The following is a 15533-nucleotide window of genomic DNA, read 5'->3' as shown; positions in this document are numbered from 1 at the left end:
CTCTAGAGGAAACTGGAACTATGCCTACAAGGTGAGGTCTGTGAGCGATCATGGGCGAGCGTAAATCAATGTGACATCACTTTGATAGGGGATCCCAACAGCCTGTTTTGTGTCGCAGGAGATTTAAAAAAAAAGAAGGAAAGATGGATTGTATAATTACAGGGTGTTTCTGACTGAAGTTCTGACTGAAGTGTTGTAAACTAAGGACTACAATGATTTAAACACAAATTGTCGTCCTTGAATGGTGAAGCCAAAGCAGCAAGACACCATTTATTTGTGACTGAAATAAGACATTGCAACATTTTACAATTTAAAAAATGTTTTATTATTGTATATATACATCAGCAATCCATAACTTATTTGGGTAAAATCAACCCAAATTCAGTTATTGGGCAACTACATAAAAATTAGCGTGAAATGCTTTTAAATGTTCTTATTTATAAGTTGAGCTGTACGATTTTGTGGGAAATTTTACTTTGGTTGACTTCACCCTATGATGATAAACAAAGTAACCTGCAATTTTATATTTCAAACAGAGAAGGCGACACAAGTGCAAAGTAAAACATTGCCGTTTCAAAAATAGTTTGTATTATGTGCAAAAATATTAAAATATGTATTCATTTTGACTCGGTTTGACATTTCTTTTTGTTTAACTTAATTAAATAAGCTGCTAATTCACATACTCATATATTGCACCCAGAGGCGGATGAACCATATGGGCAATTGGGCGAGTGCCCAGGGGCACCAAGACTTTAGGGGCACCAAATAAACCCGCAATACAATTTTTTTATGCTAATAGTAAGTGGAGGTAAGGCCACTATTTAAGATCCAAACCTGGGTTTTAAGGTAAAAGAGAAGAACGGTGTCATCACTATAGTAATCATTTCATATGTGTCTTTTTTAGTGGAGTACACTTTTATAGCAGTATATGTGATCGTTTAGTGAGAAGAATATACACATACTGTGCTTAAAAAGAGCGTTTGAATAGCTGTATAGCAGTTAAAATAGTAACAATAGCATTTCATGTATTTTTATGAGTAATCTTACTATACACTGTAATCTGGTGAATGCCAGTTTGGTTAATTTAAGTCCCAATGTCCTGAAAATCTGTACATGGTTCAATTGTCCCACTAATGTTAATACATGCATGCAAACTATAGTTTGTGTGTGTGTCCCTGTACCCCCACATTGTGGCACGCACAACATTTAAACCTGTTAAAAACATTTTTGTGATTTTCTTCACTACAACAAAACCTGAAATGTAACATAACAACAGAAGCAGGTGCCCCTTAACTATAGTAGGGCTAATTGTTAAAAATACTTGTTAGTTGTTTTTTGTGTTCTATTCTACAAAGGTGTCATGTTAATGTGTCATTCTTGTAAAATAGTATATTGTAAATTGCTGAGTTTCATTCTTATTAAATCTTTTGATATATAAATCTTTTAAATAAGTGGATTCTAGGTATGTTTATTGGGGGCACCTCTGGGGCTGTTGCCCAGGGGCACCATGAGGTCTTAATACGCCTCCGAGTAAACCTATAATATTCGTTAATGCCGTTTAACACATTATTATCTTACATAAGAACGTGAGTCGCGAGGTGCTTGTTACACAAAAGTTGAACAAATTGTCAAATTATTCTAATAGTATAATCATTAACAAAGACTAAGAAGTTTATTCTTAGTAAAAATTAAGATGTTAATAATAAAATAATTGAGAATTGCACAATAGAATATTCTTAAGAACTTCCCTATTATTTATCTTACAAAAGCCTAAAGAACCGTTTTGTGAATCCGTCATATTTGTGTGTGAATTATGGAATTTATTTGGTAGATGTGTGTGAGTGTGTGCTGCCTGCATACGCCAGTGAGTTACAGTGTGCAGGGAAATGTTTTAATATTGTTGCTGCTGGTTCAGGAAAGTATTGTTGCAATCATCTGTTGGGGGGTCCACAAGACACTGGTGCCCAGTGGTCTCTGAATTCTTAATCCGGGCCTGATTGCACCTACAGCTGTATATAGTTTTAATAAAAGACAAAATCTGCAAATCCTTAAAAATGGATTTAACATCTTTTAGATTACTATATAATAATTGTTATTATGTTATTAACTCCCTCCCTGTCATCAAATCACTCCACCACATTGTTTCTTTGTTGTGAAGTCTATGGTGTCTCTCCGCTGCCATCTTGTTACTATAAACTAGGATTCTGCTCCACTCCAGCACTCCGTAATCATTTGACCTATAGAGCTCTTAACACTTATCACACTTATTTAAATCTGCCTAGAAATAAGTATATAAAATTAACAAAATTCTTAGATTATTTCATACATTTTTTTTTTTTTTCGATATCAAGAATAGAATTAGCAACAATGCTACTTTTGATATCAGTAATAACATTTTCACTAGTAAAAATGTGAATTCCTGATGGCAATGTGTATTCTTGACATCAAAAATTGAATTTCAACTAGTAAAATGTAATTCTTGATATCTGCATTTTTACTAGTTAAATATCACAAAAGACTGCCATTCAACTTCACTTTCAGATATCAGAAATCCAATTCTCACTAGTAAAAAACATATGAATCATTTTACTAAACAATCGGTTCAATTGATTCAAAGATTCGAAAGGTTCGTTTCTCCCGTCAGTTCACTACGTAATGACGTTTGGTGACGTATACACTACGCGCCAAAATATTGGCGCCACCTGCGTAGCTGTTGTCTGTGCTGAAAGTGTGTAGTTGCCGTAACGTTAGCTGTTCTGGTTTATTGTCATTTTAACAGGTGTCTCAGAGGTAAGTGTATAAATGCACCACTTAAGATGGTCTGCCAAACATCTTAAGAAAATACGAGAATAATAAGTAGTTACGTTACATAAACTGACCATAAAGCTGCGTGGAGTTGGCTAGATGTGTTTATCTGTATAAGTAGACGAACTGACAAACTGATCACACGTTTCCGTTATGCCCATAGATAGTTAAATTCTGACTATTATTGTTTGTAACATATTTTTATGTTTTGTAAGTAAAAATGTGAATATTCCTTATGTATAAATGTCGTTGTCTTTTGCAGAGTGATGGGTTTGCTGGAGCAGTGTGAGGATCTCTTCAAGACCTCTGATCTATATAAAGTTCTGGGTGTCTGTAAGGAGGCATCAGATGCAGAGATCAGACGCGGATATTATAAAGTTTCTCTGCTGGTTCATCCTGACAGAGCTCCTGATGATGAGTTAGCTACCACCAAGTTTCAGGTAACATCTTTGTGTCAGGGGCTGGTGTAACATATTGAGGTACATGATCTTAAACTTCCAGTTTTGGTTGTAATGTCAGCCCAAGCCCAGTTTAGGTGAGCTTTTGCTGTAATAATGAAATGGCATCAATTTATAATTGTTTTACATGAATAAGCACATTCATTTTACATGTAACACAATTGGTTTCCTAAATTTTTTCTAATTTTGTAAATGTTTATGGACTTCTCATTCACATTATTTATCTCTGTTTATTTTACGTGGTATCTTGTAGGGAAAATGTCTGTGACAAATCATCTTTTAAACTTTACATTGATTCTGCAGGTGCTGGGAAAGGTCTATGCGGTGTTGGCTGACAGAGACCAAAGAGCGGTCTATGATGAACAGGGAATTGTGGATGAAGAGTCGGACTCGCTCAAACAAGATCGCAGTTGGGAGGAACATTGGAGAAGATTGTTTCCCAAGGTATTTCTTAAACCGTGTGCTGTTATACATGTTTTTATTCCCTGAAGGTCATCAATTGATAATATTCTGCCATAGATTACACAGCAAGACATCTTGGATTTTGAGAAACAGTATAAAGGCTCCGATGAGGAGGTGGAAGACTTGAAGCGATTGTACCTACAGCATGAAGGCGACATGGATCTGATCATGGAGTCTGCCTTGTGCTGTTCCCATGAAGATGAACCTCGAGTACACAACATATTACAGAAGGCCATTGATGCTGAAGAGGTGCCAGCCTACAAAGCCTTCACACAGGAGAGTGTCAAGAAGAAAAACTACCGCAAAAGAAAGGTACCGTGTCAATAAAGTATTGTGTTTTGTAATGTAAATCGGGTATATGTTTTTGTTGAAGCCAGTGTTGAGTACAATAAAAACTTATTTGAATGAAAATGTATGTCTTGTTTCTGTGCAGGCGGACAAAGAATGTAAGGAGGCAGAGGAAATGCAGAAGGAGATGGGCTTGAACAGCGAGGACAGTTTAGTTGCTATGATAAAGGTAAAATTAGCAACAACTCCTGAAGTGCTAGAATAACAAATGCTAGGAATCTCGACCCTTTTCTCTTTTATTTAAATGGAGTAAAAATGACCACGGTTTCATTCACAATTTTTTTTAATATTAAAAACGACAATGTTTATTCATGTTAGGAAAATGTCATAATAGCATTTCGCAGTAGTTTTTGCGATTATCAAATGTTCTTAACCTCATTACTTTAATCTTTTGTGTTGTTGACCGCTGTTCATTTTGTTGCACTTAGCAAAGACAGAAGTCTAAAGAAAATGGATTTAACTCCCTCATCTCAGATCTGGAGGCAAAATACTGCAAGAAGCCAGCGGGAGGAAGGAAGGGGAAGAAAAAGTGAACAATGTTTTAGGAGAACCAAGACGACTATTTTCACCAAACGATAAAGAGACTTCATTTTGTGAGTTTTTCCAGAACTGTAAATATTAATAAGAGCGCACTTTTTTGTAAAAATAGTGATAATTTCCTAGCTGTAAAACACCATTTGATGATCCACAAGACTAATAACAGGTAACAGAAAACAGTTGTGTGAATTTTGCCGTGTCTGTTTTTGTTCAGACTTCAGGATGAGTACTTTTTTGTGTTGCTGCAACTTTTCCATAGGAGAGACTGCATTATATGTTTTCATGTTTCAGCATTTCTTGAAATGTATTATTTTTAACAGCATTTCATTTAAATTTAATAAACTGTATAGATCTGTATGTTGTGATGTTTTATAGCCTCACTTTCTTTCTGGGTCATGCAATTGTAGCAAGACACAACATGCAAGTAGTGTGTAATACAATCAAACCAATGCAAAGTCAATTATTATTATTTTTTTATTTTAAATATAAAACATTTCAACTGGGTTTTACAACACTACACTGTAGTAACAACTGATTACTTGGTGAAACCGATGCCATCTGTGGAAAGCCGGGTTGCCCAAACTCTGCGTCGTGAATTATTTTTTGGATCTGAAGTTTCACCAAAGACTGTTTTGAAGCAGGCAAGCGTCTTAGCGCAGGTGCTAAACTACGAAGAAATAAATCAACTTCATCAAGCTGCTGTTCGTCTTTCTCTTTTTCCCTGGCGTCCTTAGTAGCCAAATACCTCTCTAACATGTCTAGTGTCCCTGTCCGCTTTCGCTTCATGGCGCAGGGTTGAATTCCTGGACTGGAAATGGACGTCCCTGTACTGGTGCTGGCTGGTTCTGCTTCACTGTCGTCTTCTGGGTCATCCTCCTCAACTTTGTTTGGGACAGAGTTCAACGAAATGCTGTAAACAAATCACAACCATGCACTGTGATAAGCCACACTGACAAAAGTATTGTCAGTGTACAAATATTACATATGACAAGCTTTCTACTGTTATAAAAGTTTAATTACAGATGCAAAATGTTGCTTTTTTCTTGCTTTTGGAATGAAAGTAAAACTCGGGGGTATTGAAGAAAGCTGGTTATGTGACATACATGGGTATGTTTAAGGGTAGGTTAGCTGATAACTTAACTTTCGGTTTCAAAAACAGGCAACTTTCCGGATATGTAAGTAACCATAGCAACTCACTCTCTGACGAGCAGGTTATGTTCCATGGTAAGTTCATTTTAAGGAAACGTTACTAAGCTTCAGAGGTTGTCTGTGTATATGTGTACTTTTAATTAGGTTTAGGCCTATTAATAGCTCTCCACATATAATTAGATGCATGAATAGTATTCACACCTTACAATTCTTGTAACTTAAGAACAATTTATTACTCTTTCCACTAACTAGTAATATTTAATGCATCTCAGGACAGTCGAGGTGTAATGGTTAGAGGAAATTCTAGCCCCATTGTTGAATCCCAGTCTGGTAGGCCTGATCCCCAGGATAAATTTAATTATAGGTTATCAGCTATGGCATAGTGTTAACAGATTTAAGTTCCCTGTAATTCAGATACATAATAAATTACATCAAAAGACTTAAGTGTTTTCATACTATCTGTATTTCTTAATAATGCCTTTCTCCAAATGACAACTTGTTATTGATCTTTCAAGATAGGCCAAAACACCACATTTAACATTTGGAAAGCCATAACTTTTAAGCAAACAAAGTCGAAAGAAAAAAAGAAAATGTGTATTTGAAAGGCATTTATATTAGGCTAAATGACAAGCTGATACAACCCAAAGTCAGTTTTCAGAAAAACAAAAAGTCGTTTTTTAAGGAACATAACGTTACAGCAAAGGAACAAAAAAAGAGGTTTAATACTGCCCACAAATTAACAATGTGATCAAATACAACTTTCGTCAAATACCATGGTAGACGTGTTAAAATAACAGTTAATTTACAAACATCCAAAAAATCTCCACTTTATGTAACAAAGACAGCCGTGATGAGTATTTATTTTAAATATTTCAGTATAAAAATAGTACATATTTAAACTATATATTTAATTAAATCATTAATGTATGCATTTGTTGTTTTATAAACATAAAAATATATATATATCATTTTTAATCCCGCAATTTATACGATGATGCAGATTTAAGTCTTCCCGGTTGTTTCCATGGTGACACGTGAACTCTGTGATCCATTGACAATGTCTTTATGCCGTTTCTGTGAGCGCGCGTTAACTCTGGTTATCTTTCGTGAGATTGATTAAAATTACCATTCAATCGTGTTCTGGAACCGACAGACCCCAAATAACCAAGATTCGGGTTAAAAAACTCAAGAGTTCAGCGCGGAGTAACGTTACGAGCGTTCAGCGCAGAACAGCGAAGGCTGACCAATTACAAACCAGTACTCGTATGATGTACGGAAGAAACAACCAATCAAGGGCTGTTACAATGTTGTCGCCGTTGTCTGGTACATGTATTATCTATCAGATTCATATACCTTCTGTGTTCCGTACAAGACGGATCGAGGAAATCCATCACCCTCATATATCTCCACTGTTTCGATTTCTTAGCACCCCGTCCACCGCGACTGACGGCCTGTTCCATTCGCTTCTTCCTCGTGTATGTGTCTCTCAGATTTTTCCATTTAGCTTTCACATCCTCCACTGCACACACACACTGAAGAGAGTTTAGCGCGCGTAGCATCATCATCTTCATAACATCAGGTAACGCTGCGCAACTAAGACTTACCGTCAACTCCAATTTTGTCCGCAATTCCTTGCCAGAGTATTTCTTTCCGCTTTATGTTTTTGTACTCGCTGTGGTTCTTATCAAACAATTCCTTGTTCTCGGAGACCAAAAACAACAACAACTCCGCGTCCATCTTGACTACCTGTCTTCTTCTTCTGGAAGAAAACTAACTTTAGTGCACCAGCGCCACCACCCGAGCTGGAGGAAACAGCGACTTGAACATCATTCTCAATATCACAAGAAAAAGATGACAGCATTTTGTTGTTTTAGGTTCTTTTAATTCAAGGAATAAGAAAAATCCAGCAAACCCTGCTGTTATTAATCTGATAAAGATAATATAAAGATATAAAGCTTAATTATTTAGTAGTTATTGTTTATTAATTCTTATTGTCATTCTGCACACTCTAACCACCCACTTTATTCTTTCAGTATTGCAGTAGCATGTAATCAATTATGTATATGTGACCCTGGATGACAAAATCAGTCTTTTGGGTCAATCTTCCAAAATTGAGATTTTTACATCACCGGAAAGCTGAATAAACAAGCTTTCTTTTGATGTACGGTTTGTTATGACACTATCTGGCAGAGATACATGATTCTGAGGGTGTAAAAAAGCCAAATATTGAGAAAATTGCCTTTGAAGTTGTTAATCAGAAGCCCTGTAGCAGGCCATCCACTCAAAAAATTGAGTTTTTATATAATTCGGGTAGGACATTAACAAAATATCTTCATGGATAATGACCTTTACTTAATATCCTTGTGATTTTGGGCATAAAAGAAAACTGGATCATTTTGGAACATACCATGTATTTTTGGCTTTTACTAAAAATGTTACTGTGCTGCTTAAGACTGGTTTTATGATCCAGGTCATATGTTTAAATAAAATCTGATTGCTCTTAAAGTTTTTAAAATATTTTCTTGAGTGAACATTTATTTGTACTATGAGGTAGATGTACAGTAACACATCTTATGTTACTAAATCATAACTGCAACAATAATCAGTGTCTTTTCATTCAAGCTAACAAAATCATCTTTTAAAATGATTAAAGGATCCTTTAACAAATGTAAAAGTCCACATCAATGTGATAATCTTGTTATAATTCCAAGTTTTCATGTCCATATCATCTTCAAGTCTACAGAAATGTCTAAGTGGTAAGTGAATGCATTATGTATTTGTATATTGTGCAAATAATGTCCAGGTTAAGTTTGTGTTATTTTCTTGTTAGTTGTTGCTGATTGGCCCATTCCTGAATGAGCTGATTGGCTATGGCAAAAGAAGGCGGTACCCAGAACGCAGGGGACTCTCCTTTAGAGATGCGTGGCGGTTTCTTTATCTGTAGTGCTTCTGTCATTTCTTTAAAAGTGAACCATTTCGCATCCTCAAGTTCTGCCTTGTCTACGCTCACCTGTTAAAGACATCAATGACTGTGGTTAAATATAGCAGATTTGCAGTACCTTTACTCTAGCTCCATTCTCAAATGAGCACATTCTGATTTACTGTCATAGGCTTGAATACTGAAATTTTACATTTCTATGGACATATATCTCCTTTTTTTCACATTTTTTCAGTTCCTTTAGAATTCCTACATTTTTTGATGACAAATTCTCATTAGTCCCAGTACTGTTAACATACTGTTCTACAGTGATTCTTTTCAATGGAACTCCACATGAATACTGAAACATACACAAATTTAAATGAATATCTAATCTTTTTTTATTTTATTTATTATTTTATTTTATTTAATCTAATCTAATCTTTACTTTTTATCTTTATTTTTATTTAAGTACAAAAATCTCCTGGATTCATTATTTTGAAGCAACACAATTTATCCTTTAGGGTAAACTAATCTCCATAAGTTTCAGAACAGAGATCAACATTGTCACAAACTGAGGTCAGGTTTGTCAATTCCGCAGTCAAAAATCAATATTAAGACTTTAATATGAACTCAAACATTTATTATCAAATTTAACCAAATCCAGATGATTGTATTGTATATAGTTTAAGAGTAGCATCTGAGCTAACTCCACCCAGAGCTATAAAAAATAACCACTAAACAATAAAGATTCCCCTCATCATGCATACTTCTTTTGTTATTTTTTGGGAAAAATAATCAATTACCTTTCTTTATCACTACACATTTACTGATAATTCTACCATGTACCATCATATTTTCTTATAAATTAAGTATATTTTAAATCAATTTTACTTTGTATTTATTAAAAGAGATGTAAATATTAGAAAAATAAATTGAAAATGAAATGTTTATTATGATCTGTAACCCGAGTATAATTTGCCTCCAATAACTTTTGCCACACCCCTACACTCACCTTAGCAGCTCGATACCAATTAAATCGCTTAACAGACTAAGTATACCATTATGGTAACACAGAAGATAGCCGCGGAAAAAATTAAGAGACCATACATTTTTTAATTTCAAATCAGCATTTCTAGATTTATTGTAGCAATTCCTTAAGAATCCTCATAAGAATATACTAAAACACATCTCTCCAGTCAACAACCCATTAGTAAAGTTTTCTACTTCACTACCCCCCCAAAAAACAAAAATACTTAGCTTTGTATACTGTGATAGGCTGACAGAGACCAGTTTTTACCGCACCTTTGCATTATTGTTGTGTACGTCGCTTTGGATAAAAGCGTCTGCTAAATGACTAAATGTAAATTCCGGTTCTGTGTCTGTTGTACTTCAACAAAATGAAACGTCGGGAGTGACAAAGAGTCATCCAACAGCATTGTGAAAGACTGGCAGCATGACAAGACACGATAAAACTGTGATAAAAATCAAGGTTGTCAAATAAAACAAATATTTTGAACTTTTGCTAAATACATGTGAAATATTACTATTACTATTGTCCTAGCACTGCACATTTTTGATGTGACTATAATCTAACACACTCACCTGAGGTCTTGCAATCTTCTTTACTAATGAGCTGATGAATTGATAAGCACAGGTCTGTTTGATCAGAGAGATATGAAATATGTGCAGTGCTTGGGGTACTCCAGGACCAGGATTGGTCACACTCGTCTAGGTCTCACCTGTGTTTTGTTTGGGTTCACAGTTGCATGGCAGGCTACCATAAAGGAGCTTTGTGGGAACGGCCAATGCTGCGATCCAGAGAACTGTAGGGTCTCCACCTCGAGTCCCACCTCCTCTGCCACCTCTCTGCGTAGGGCTTCCTCCACTGTCTCCCCTACAGGAGGAGATTCAATAAAGCTAAACTAACAACCACCACACTCTTTTCAAATGTTTCTGATAAAACCCACACAGACTGATATGCTGTTGACAGTAGATGGGAATGTCATATAACAGTGTGACTCACCCATGTCGCAAAAGCCGGCGAGTGCGCTGTACAGGCCTGGAGGAAATGTGGCCTGTCGTCCCAGCAGACATCTGCTCCCATCAGAAACAAGCACAATCACCACCGGAGACATCTGTACGTCAACACAGATGGACGAGAGCATCTTCATTTACTGTCCCTTTAAGATGCCATGACCTGTGGTATACGGCTGACCTGCTGCCTGACGGAAGACCTGTTGCTTACTTTTGGATAGTACGTGATCCCACTGCTGTGACAGATTCGGTGACTTCCGGATTGGTTCCTGACAGTGGGCTGCCCTGTAGCACTGCAGAAACCATTCGTCAGGTGCCACCGGATGAGTGCTTGGCCCTGAAATACCAACAAATATTTGATTCATATATTTAGACATGAGTCTTGGTTGACTATTGGAACCATAAAACAGGTTCAAATTGATTCATGTTGGAAAGTGATATGTTAAATCCATGTGAACTGTGGTAACCTCTTAAAGAGGTATGAAAACTACAGATTTAAATGTCATAGGGTTTTATTTCTTGGTTAGATTTTATATTAAGGGATAATTCACGCAAAAACAAAAATCTTTATATCATTTAGTCAACTTCTGCTGAACACAAAGGAAGATATTTGTACAAATGTCAGTATTCAAACAGATCTCATCCCCAATTTACTGCCATAGTAGGGAAACTAAATACTATGGGAGTCAATAGGGGATGAGATCTGTTTGGTTACTGACATTTGCTAATCACAGAATATGATATTTGGATAAATCAAAATATTTTTTTAAGGTTTGGAACAATCTGAGGGCGAGTAATGATAACTAAATTTTCATTTTTGGGTGAACTATCCCTTTAAATAAATTCAAGCTTCGGTAGATTCACCTTTTCCTGTAAAACACAACCTGTTTGTGGTGAATTTTAATATAATGTATCTTTGCAAGTAGGTTGCTCAGCATCTTGGAGATGTTGCTACAATTCTTCTGGATATAATCTGTCTTTTTCAGTCTCTTCGTGTTATTTCAGTCCGACTTGATGGTAGTGAGAACACAAAAGTAATTCCTTTTAAGGTACATTGGCTTTAGGGATAGTTCACACCAAAAAATCCCATCATTTATTAATCCTGTCGTTCAAAATGGAGAAATGTCCATTTCGTAGAAGTCAATGGAGGCAAATGATGAAATATATTAAAGAACTGAATAAAGTTCACAATTTCGGGGTGAACTATCTATTTAATGATGCATTAACAACCCCTCACTTAAGCAGAGATGTTGACATGGTCAAACTTGAAACGTTTGTGTCAATGACCTTGATTTTTTCTTTAAAAAAATCCACTTGCTAGCTGTAAGAAGAATGCATTAGCATTACTGATTCTTCAAGTCATGCTATTATCTGAAGGAAACAGATGTATACTTTTGTCACAATAGGAGCCTCTGGTCCAGATAACATGAAGAAAGCTTTTGTGAGGTCCACAAACACCCCCCCACACTGCTGTTCCAAAGCACTGCGGTCCAAATCACCTGTGGTGAATGAGAAGAGATCTCTGTCAACCTTTCTAGTTTTGTTCACCATTAAACATTAAAAAAAATATTCTAGAAATCCAGAGTTATGATGATCAACTAGAAGTCTTCCCGAGTACAGCATAGTACTAACCCACTTCCAGTGAAAACTGTGCTTCTCCATTTTCATTGCATCCCAGAAGAACAGACTCACTAACAATGTTTTTGTCCCTACCAATCTTCTTCAGTATATTCTCCAAATCTAAAGAAACAGGCAGATGTACAAACTTGAATTCATACTGTTATGTTTGTGTGTTAAAAGCATTCAAATACTGTTATATTCGCACCTGAAGCTTTCAGAAAAGCTGGTTGGTAAATGTTGCTGTTGCTCTTCAGTAGTGGTGCAAGATTATTATACAGCAGAAAACTCCCGGACTTCAGTGCCTCACGACACGCCTCATCATCCTCCTTCAACCTCATCAGATATCTAAACATGTAAACCACATACTACATTTACATTTATTCGTTTGGCAAAAAAATGTATCCATAGCAACTTCCAAGTAGAAGAGCATTTAACATTTTGTTAATATGGTAAACAGAACTGATAGTTTATTGGCAATGTTACTAGGAATATTAAAGCTTTTATGTAAGGAATAATTGACGACGGGCCATTCAATTATTCAAAAGATAATGAACACCTTGAGGAAATAATGCGAGCACGTCGTGAAGCGGAGTTGAAGTTACACCTCGGGTTTGCATAAAAGGATTAGTTCACTTTCGAAATAAATTTTCATGATCATTTATTCGTCCCCATGTCACCCAAGATGTTTATAACTATGAAAATAAATTAAATTTTTCTGTTGAAAACATTCAAGGATTTTTCTCCATATAGTGGACTTCAATAGACTGCAAACGGTTGAAGGTCAAAATGACAGTTTCAGTGCAGCCTCAAAGGGCTTTAAAGGATACCAGACATTGAATAAGGGTCTTATCTAGAGAAAGGATAGGTAAATAAAAAAATTGTATTCTTTATATACACAAATCCTCGCCTTTCTCTGTTCTACCATGCGCGTTCATGACTTCATGTTATACGTAATAACATTGAAAACTTGCATGTTCAACTTGTAAACACTGACTTGGTACTTCCACCTTCGTAAAGCGCAACCTTTTCAATGTAATTACGTATTTTGTGAAGTCATGAACGCATTGCAGAACAGAGCAAGGCAAGCGTTTGTGTTTATAAAGCATATACATTTTTATTTATTTTTTAATGACCAATCGTTTCGCTTGATAAGACCCTTACTCATCGTCTGGTATCGATTAAAGCCATTTGAAGCTGCACTGAAACTGTCATTTTGACCTTCAACCATTTGGAGTCCATTGAAGTCCACTATATGGAGAAAAATCCTGGAATGTTTTCATCGAAAACCTTCAATTCTTTTTGTTAATTGAAGCAAAATTGCACACGTTTCCATTAACAGCAAAGTCTGACATTATAAACTTCAGCTTAAGAGCAGGGTGCTGTGTGAGGAGATTTAAACTTGGCGAAGTGATATTAAAGGAACTGTAATGCAGACCTAGAACACCTTCATATGTATTAATTTACTGAAAGTTAATGTATACCCAAAGAACATTTGTAAACCAATCAGATTGAAGCATTCGTGGTATAATGGGGTATACTGGGGGGGTTAATGTTTAAAAGATCACAAATTACAAATTAAAATATATTTTTAGCTTAATTTATACTTTAAGTTGCATGGGCACAAACGTATTTAAAACCTTCTGTATTAATACAAGGCAATACATTAATTACATATATTATTTAATTATTAACAAAATAATATTAGAGATTATATAATTATTTACAAATCGAGTAAATATTGATGAATAAAAATATTTTGAAACCGTTAAAAAAAAATCAAGTAAAATATCTAAACAAGACACATTTACTAGAATAACTCGCCCCTTAACATTCTGTTTATCAGATCAAGCAGTAAGGGATAGTGCACCTCAAAATGAAAATAATTTAGTTACTCACCTTCATTCCAAACCTGTATGACTTTCTTCTGCAGAACACAAAGGAAGATATTTTGAAGAACCATTCAAATACGCTCATTGTGTGGCCACAAAACCACTGAGACATTTCTTAGAATATCTTTTTAGTGTTCCACAGAAGAAAGACTCATAGCCTATACGTTTATATACGTTTCAGTGAATAACTCAAGAACCATTAAATGCTCTGATGTTCTGAGACTGTAATACTATTTGACTTTGATATGAAGGTCAGTGTTTATATTGTCGGTATTAAGCGTGACAATATCTTGTCCAGAAAAATATATATTATGATGCAAGCATATGATGCATATGATATTGAAATATTAAGTGAGGGGACATTAATAACAATAAAAACTTGTGTTTTAAACTAGATGTTTACAAAGTTCATTGTGGTTCAAAATCTGTCTCTGACTCTTTCTTCTGTGTAACACAAAACAATATATTTTGAGAAATGTCTCAGTGGTTTTGTGTGAATACAATGAAAATCAAAGGTGTGCAATGCTTGTTTGGTTAATGACGTTCTTCAATGTATCTTCTTTTTCGTTCTGCAGAAGAACAAAATAAAATGTTTGGAATAAAATGAGGGTGAAATTGTTTTTGTGTGAACTATCCCCTTAGAACCAATATACAACAATTTGACTACTATTACGAAGCATATAATTACCATTGCATATAATGAAACGATAGCCTAATCTATATTCGACATAAAAGCATAACAGACCTGACACGAGACACATATCCAGAGCACGAGCGAGAGAGCTCCGGCGACTTGATTGAATGCAGAAGTTTCAAAGAAACCCACGAGAATCTGCCTCGCATGTTCACTTTTCAAGAAGAAGAAGAAACAGTCGAGCGATAATTCTGCTGTCTCTGAAACTTTGTTATGAACAGTACAATGGCAGTGGACACAAACTCTCACTTGATTTCTCGTCAATCAAAGTTTGTACATGAATGATTGTCTATGTTCAGTTCATTGAATAACAAACACAGAACGATATGAACACGTTATACTGTAAATAGCCTATGTAACAGGACACAGTATAGTTACTATATGCGGCGAGTTCAAAGATGGAGGCTGTTTTGCAATTTTGTCTTTCTCCACTCCAGCGAGCTGTCCGTTTAAACATACAGTTAAATATTTTTTAAAAGCATCAAATTGTAAATTCTTCTTTATGCGAGAGAAACTGGACGCAGATCCGTCGTCAATGATCAACAGCAGCTGTTGTTCCCTGCCGGTGTGGCGGTCGGGGAGTGAATGTGGAAACACAGCGCCTCCTAGCGCCCTTA

The 15533-nt window shown here is 35.7% G+C and overlaps 3 protein-coding genes across 5 annotated transcripts; 1 reads left to right on the top strand and 2 right to left on the bottom strand.

Moving 5' to 3' along the window:
* The first annotated feature begins 2686 nt into the window (after positions 1-2686).
* dnajc9 (DnaJ (Hsp40) homolog, subfamily C, member 9) lies at positions 2687-4967 on the top strand. The gene is made up of 6 exons (XM_056770632.1): positions 2687-2790; positions 3068-3245; positions 3567-3707; positions 3783-4037; positions 4159-4242; positions 4502-4967. The coding sequence occupies exons 2-6, from the start codon at positions 3072-3074 to the stop codon at positions 4604-4606; spliced, it is 759 nt and encodes a 252-aa protein (XP_056626610.1). The 5' UTR covers positions 2687-2790; positions 3068-3071; the 3' UTR covers positions 4607-4967.
* Positions 4968-5066: 99 nt separating this feature from the next.
* On the bottom strand, positions 5067-7595 carry si:ch211-207i20.3 (uncharacterized). Its single transcript, XM_056770635.1, has 3 exons — positions 7364-7595; positions 7113-7278; positions 5067-5520 (listed from the first exon to the last, which is right to left on the bottom strand). The coding sequence occupies exons 1-3, from the start codon at positions 7494-7496 to the stop codon at positions 5106-5108; spliced, it is 714 nt and encodes a 237-aa protein (XP_056626613.1). The 5' UTR covers positions 7497-7595; the 3' UTR covers positions 5067-5105.
* Positions 7596-7629: 34 nt separating this feature from the next.
* Positions 7630-15483, bottom strand: nudt13 (nudix (nucleoside diphosphate linked moiety X)-type motif 13). 3 transcript variants are annotated; one of them, XM_056770628.1, is made up of 9 exons: positions 15295-15483; positions 14968-15070; positions 12539-12678; positions 12346-12453; positions 12106-12212; positions 10895-11050; positions 10703-10814; positions 10419-10573; positions 7630-8769 (listed from the first exon to the last, which is right to left on the bottom strand). In XM_056770628.1, the coding sequence occupies exons 1-9, from the start codon at positions 15371-15373 to the stop codon at positions 8575-8577; spliced, it is 1155 nt and encodes a 384-aa protein (XP_056626606.1). In that variant the 5' UTR covers positions 15374-15483; the 3' UTR covers positions 7630-8574. The 3 variants fall into 3 exon arrangements, with proteins under 3 accessions (XP_056626606.1, XP_056626608.1, XP_056626607.1); XM_056770629.1 differs by having other exon boundaries at positions 7729-8769; positions 10925-11050; XM_056770630.1 differs by having other exon boundaries at positions 14968-15483.
* Between the last annotated feature and the right edge of the window lie 50 nt (positions 15484-15533).

This window comes from Triplophysa dalaica, chromosome 17 (genome assembly GCF_015846415.1).
Source record: "Triplophysa dalaica isolate WHDGS20190420 chromosome 17, ASM1584641v1, whole genome shotgun sequence".
NCBI lineage: Eukaryota > Metazoa > Chordata > Actinopteri > Cypriniformes > Nemacheilidae > Triplophysa > Triplophysa dalaica.
This window is presented reverse-complemented; position numbering and strand designations above follow the sequence as displayed.

Excerpts from the sequence above, each read along its gene's own strand:
- si:ch211-207i20.3 (XM_056770635.1), bottom strand. The coding sequence starts at position 7,496 with ATGGACGCGGAGTTGTTGTTGTTTTTGGTCTCCGAGAACAAGGAATTG. Across the intron at positions 7,279-7,363 it reads GGACAAAATTGGAGTTGACG|TGGAGGATGTGAAAGCTAAA; the intron begins GTAAGTCTTAGT and ends GTGTGTGTGCAG. Across the intron at positions 5,521-7,112 it reads TCTTGTACGGAACACAGAAG|CATTTCGTTGAACTCTGTCC; the intron begins GTATATGAATCT and ends ATTTGTTTACAG.
- dnajc9 (XM_056770632.1), top strand. The coding sequence starts at position 3,072 with ATGGGTTTGCTGGAGCAGTGTGAGGATCTCTTCAAGACCTCTGATCTA. Across the intron at positions 3,246-3,566 it reads TAGCTACCACCAAGTTTCAG|GTGCTGGGAAAGGTCTATGC; the intron begins GTAACATCTTTG and ends TTGATTCTGCAG. Across the intron at positions 4,243-4,501 it reads GTTTAGTTGCTATGATAAAG|CAAAGACAGAAGTCTAAAGA; the intron begins GTAAAATTAGCA and ends TGTTGCACTTAG.
- nudt13 (XM_056770628.1), bottom strand. The coding sequence starts at position 15,373 with ATGTTTAAACGGACAGCTCGCTGGAGTGGAGAAAGACAAAATTGCAAA. Across the intron at positions 15,071-15,294 it reads CTTTGAACTCGCCGCATATA|TGAACATGCGAGGCAGATTC; the intron begins GTAACTATACTG and ends CTTCTTGAAAAG. Across the intron at positions 12,213-12,345 it reads ACAGTTTTCACTGGAAGTGG|GTGATTTGGACCGCAGTGCT; the intron begins GTTAGTACTATG and ends CATTCACCACAG.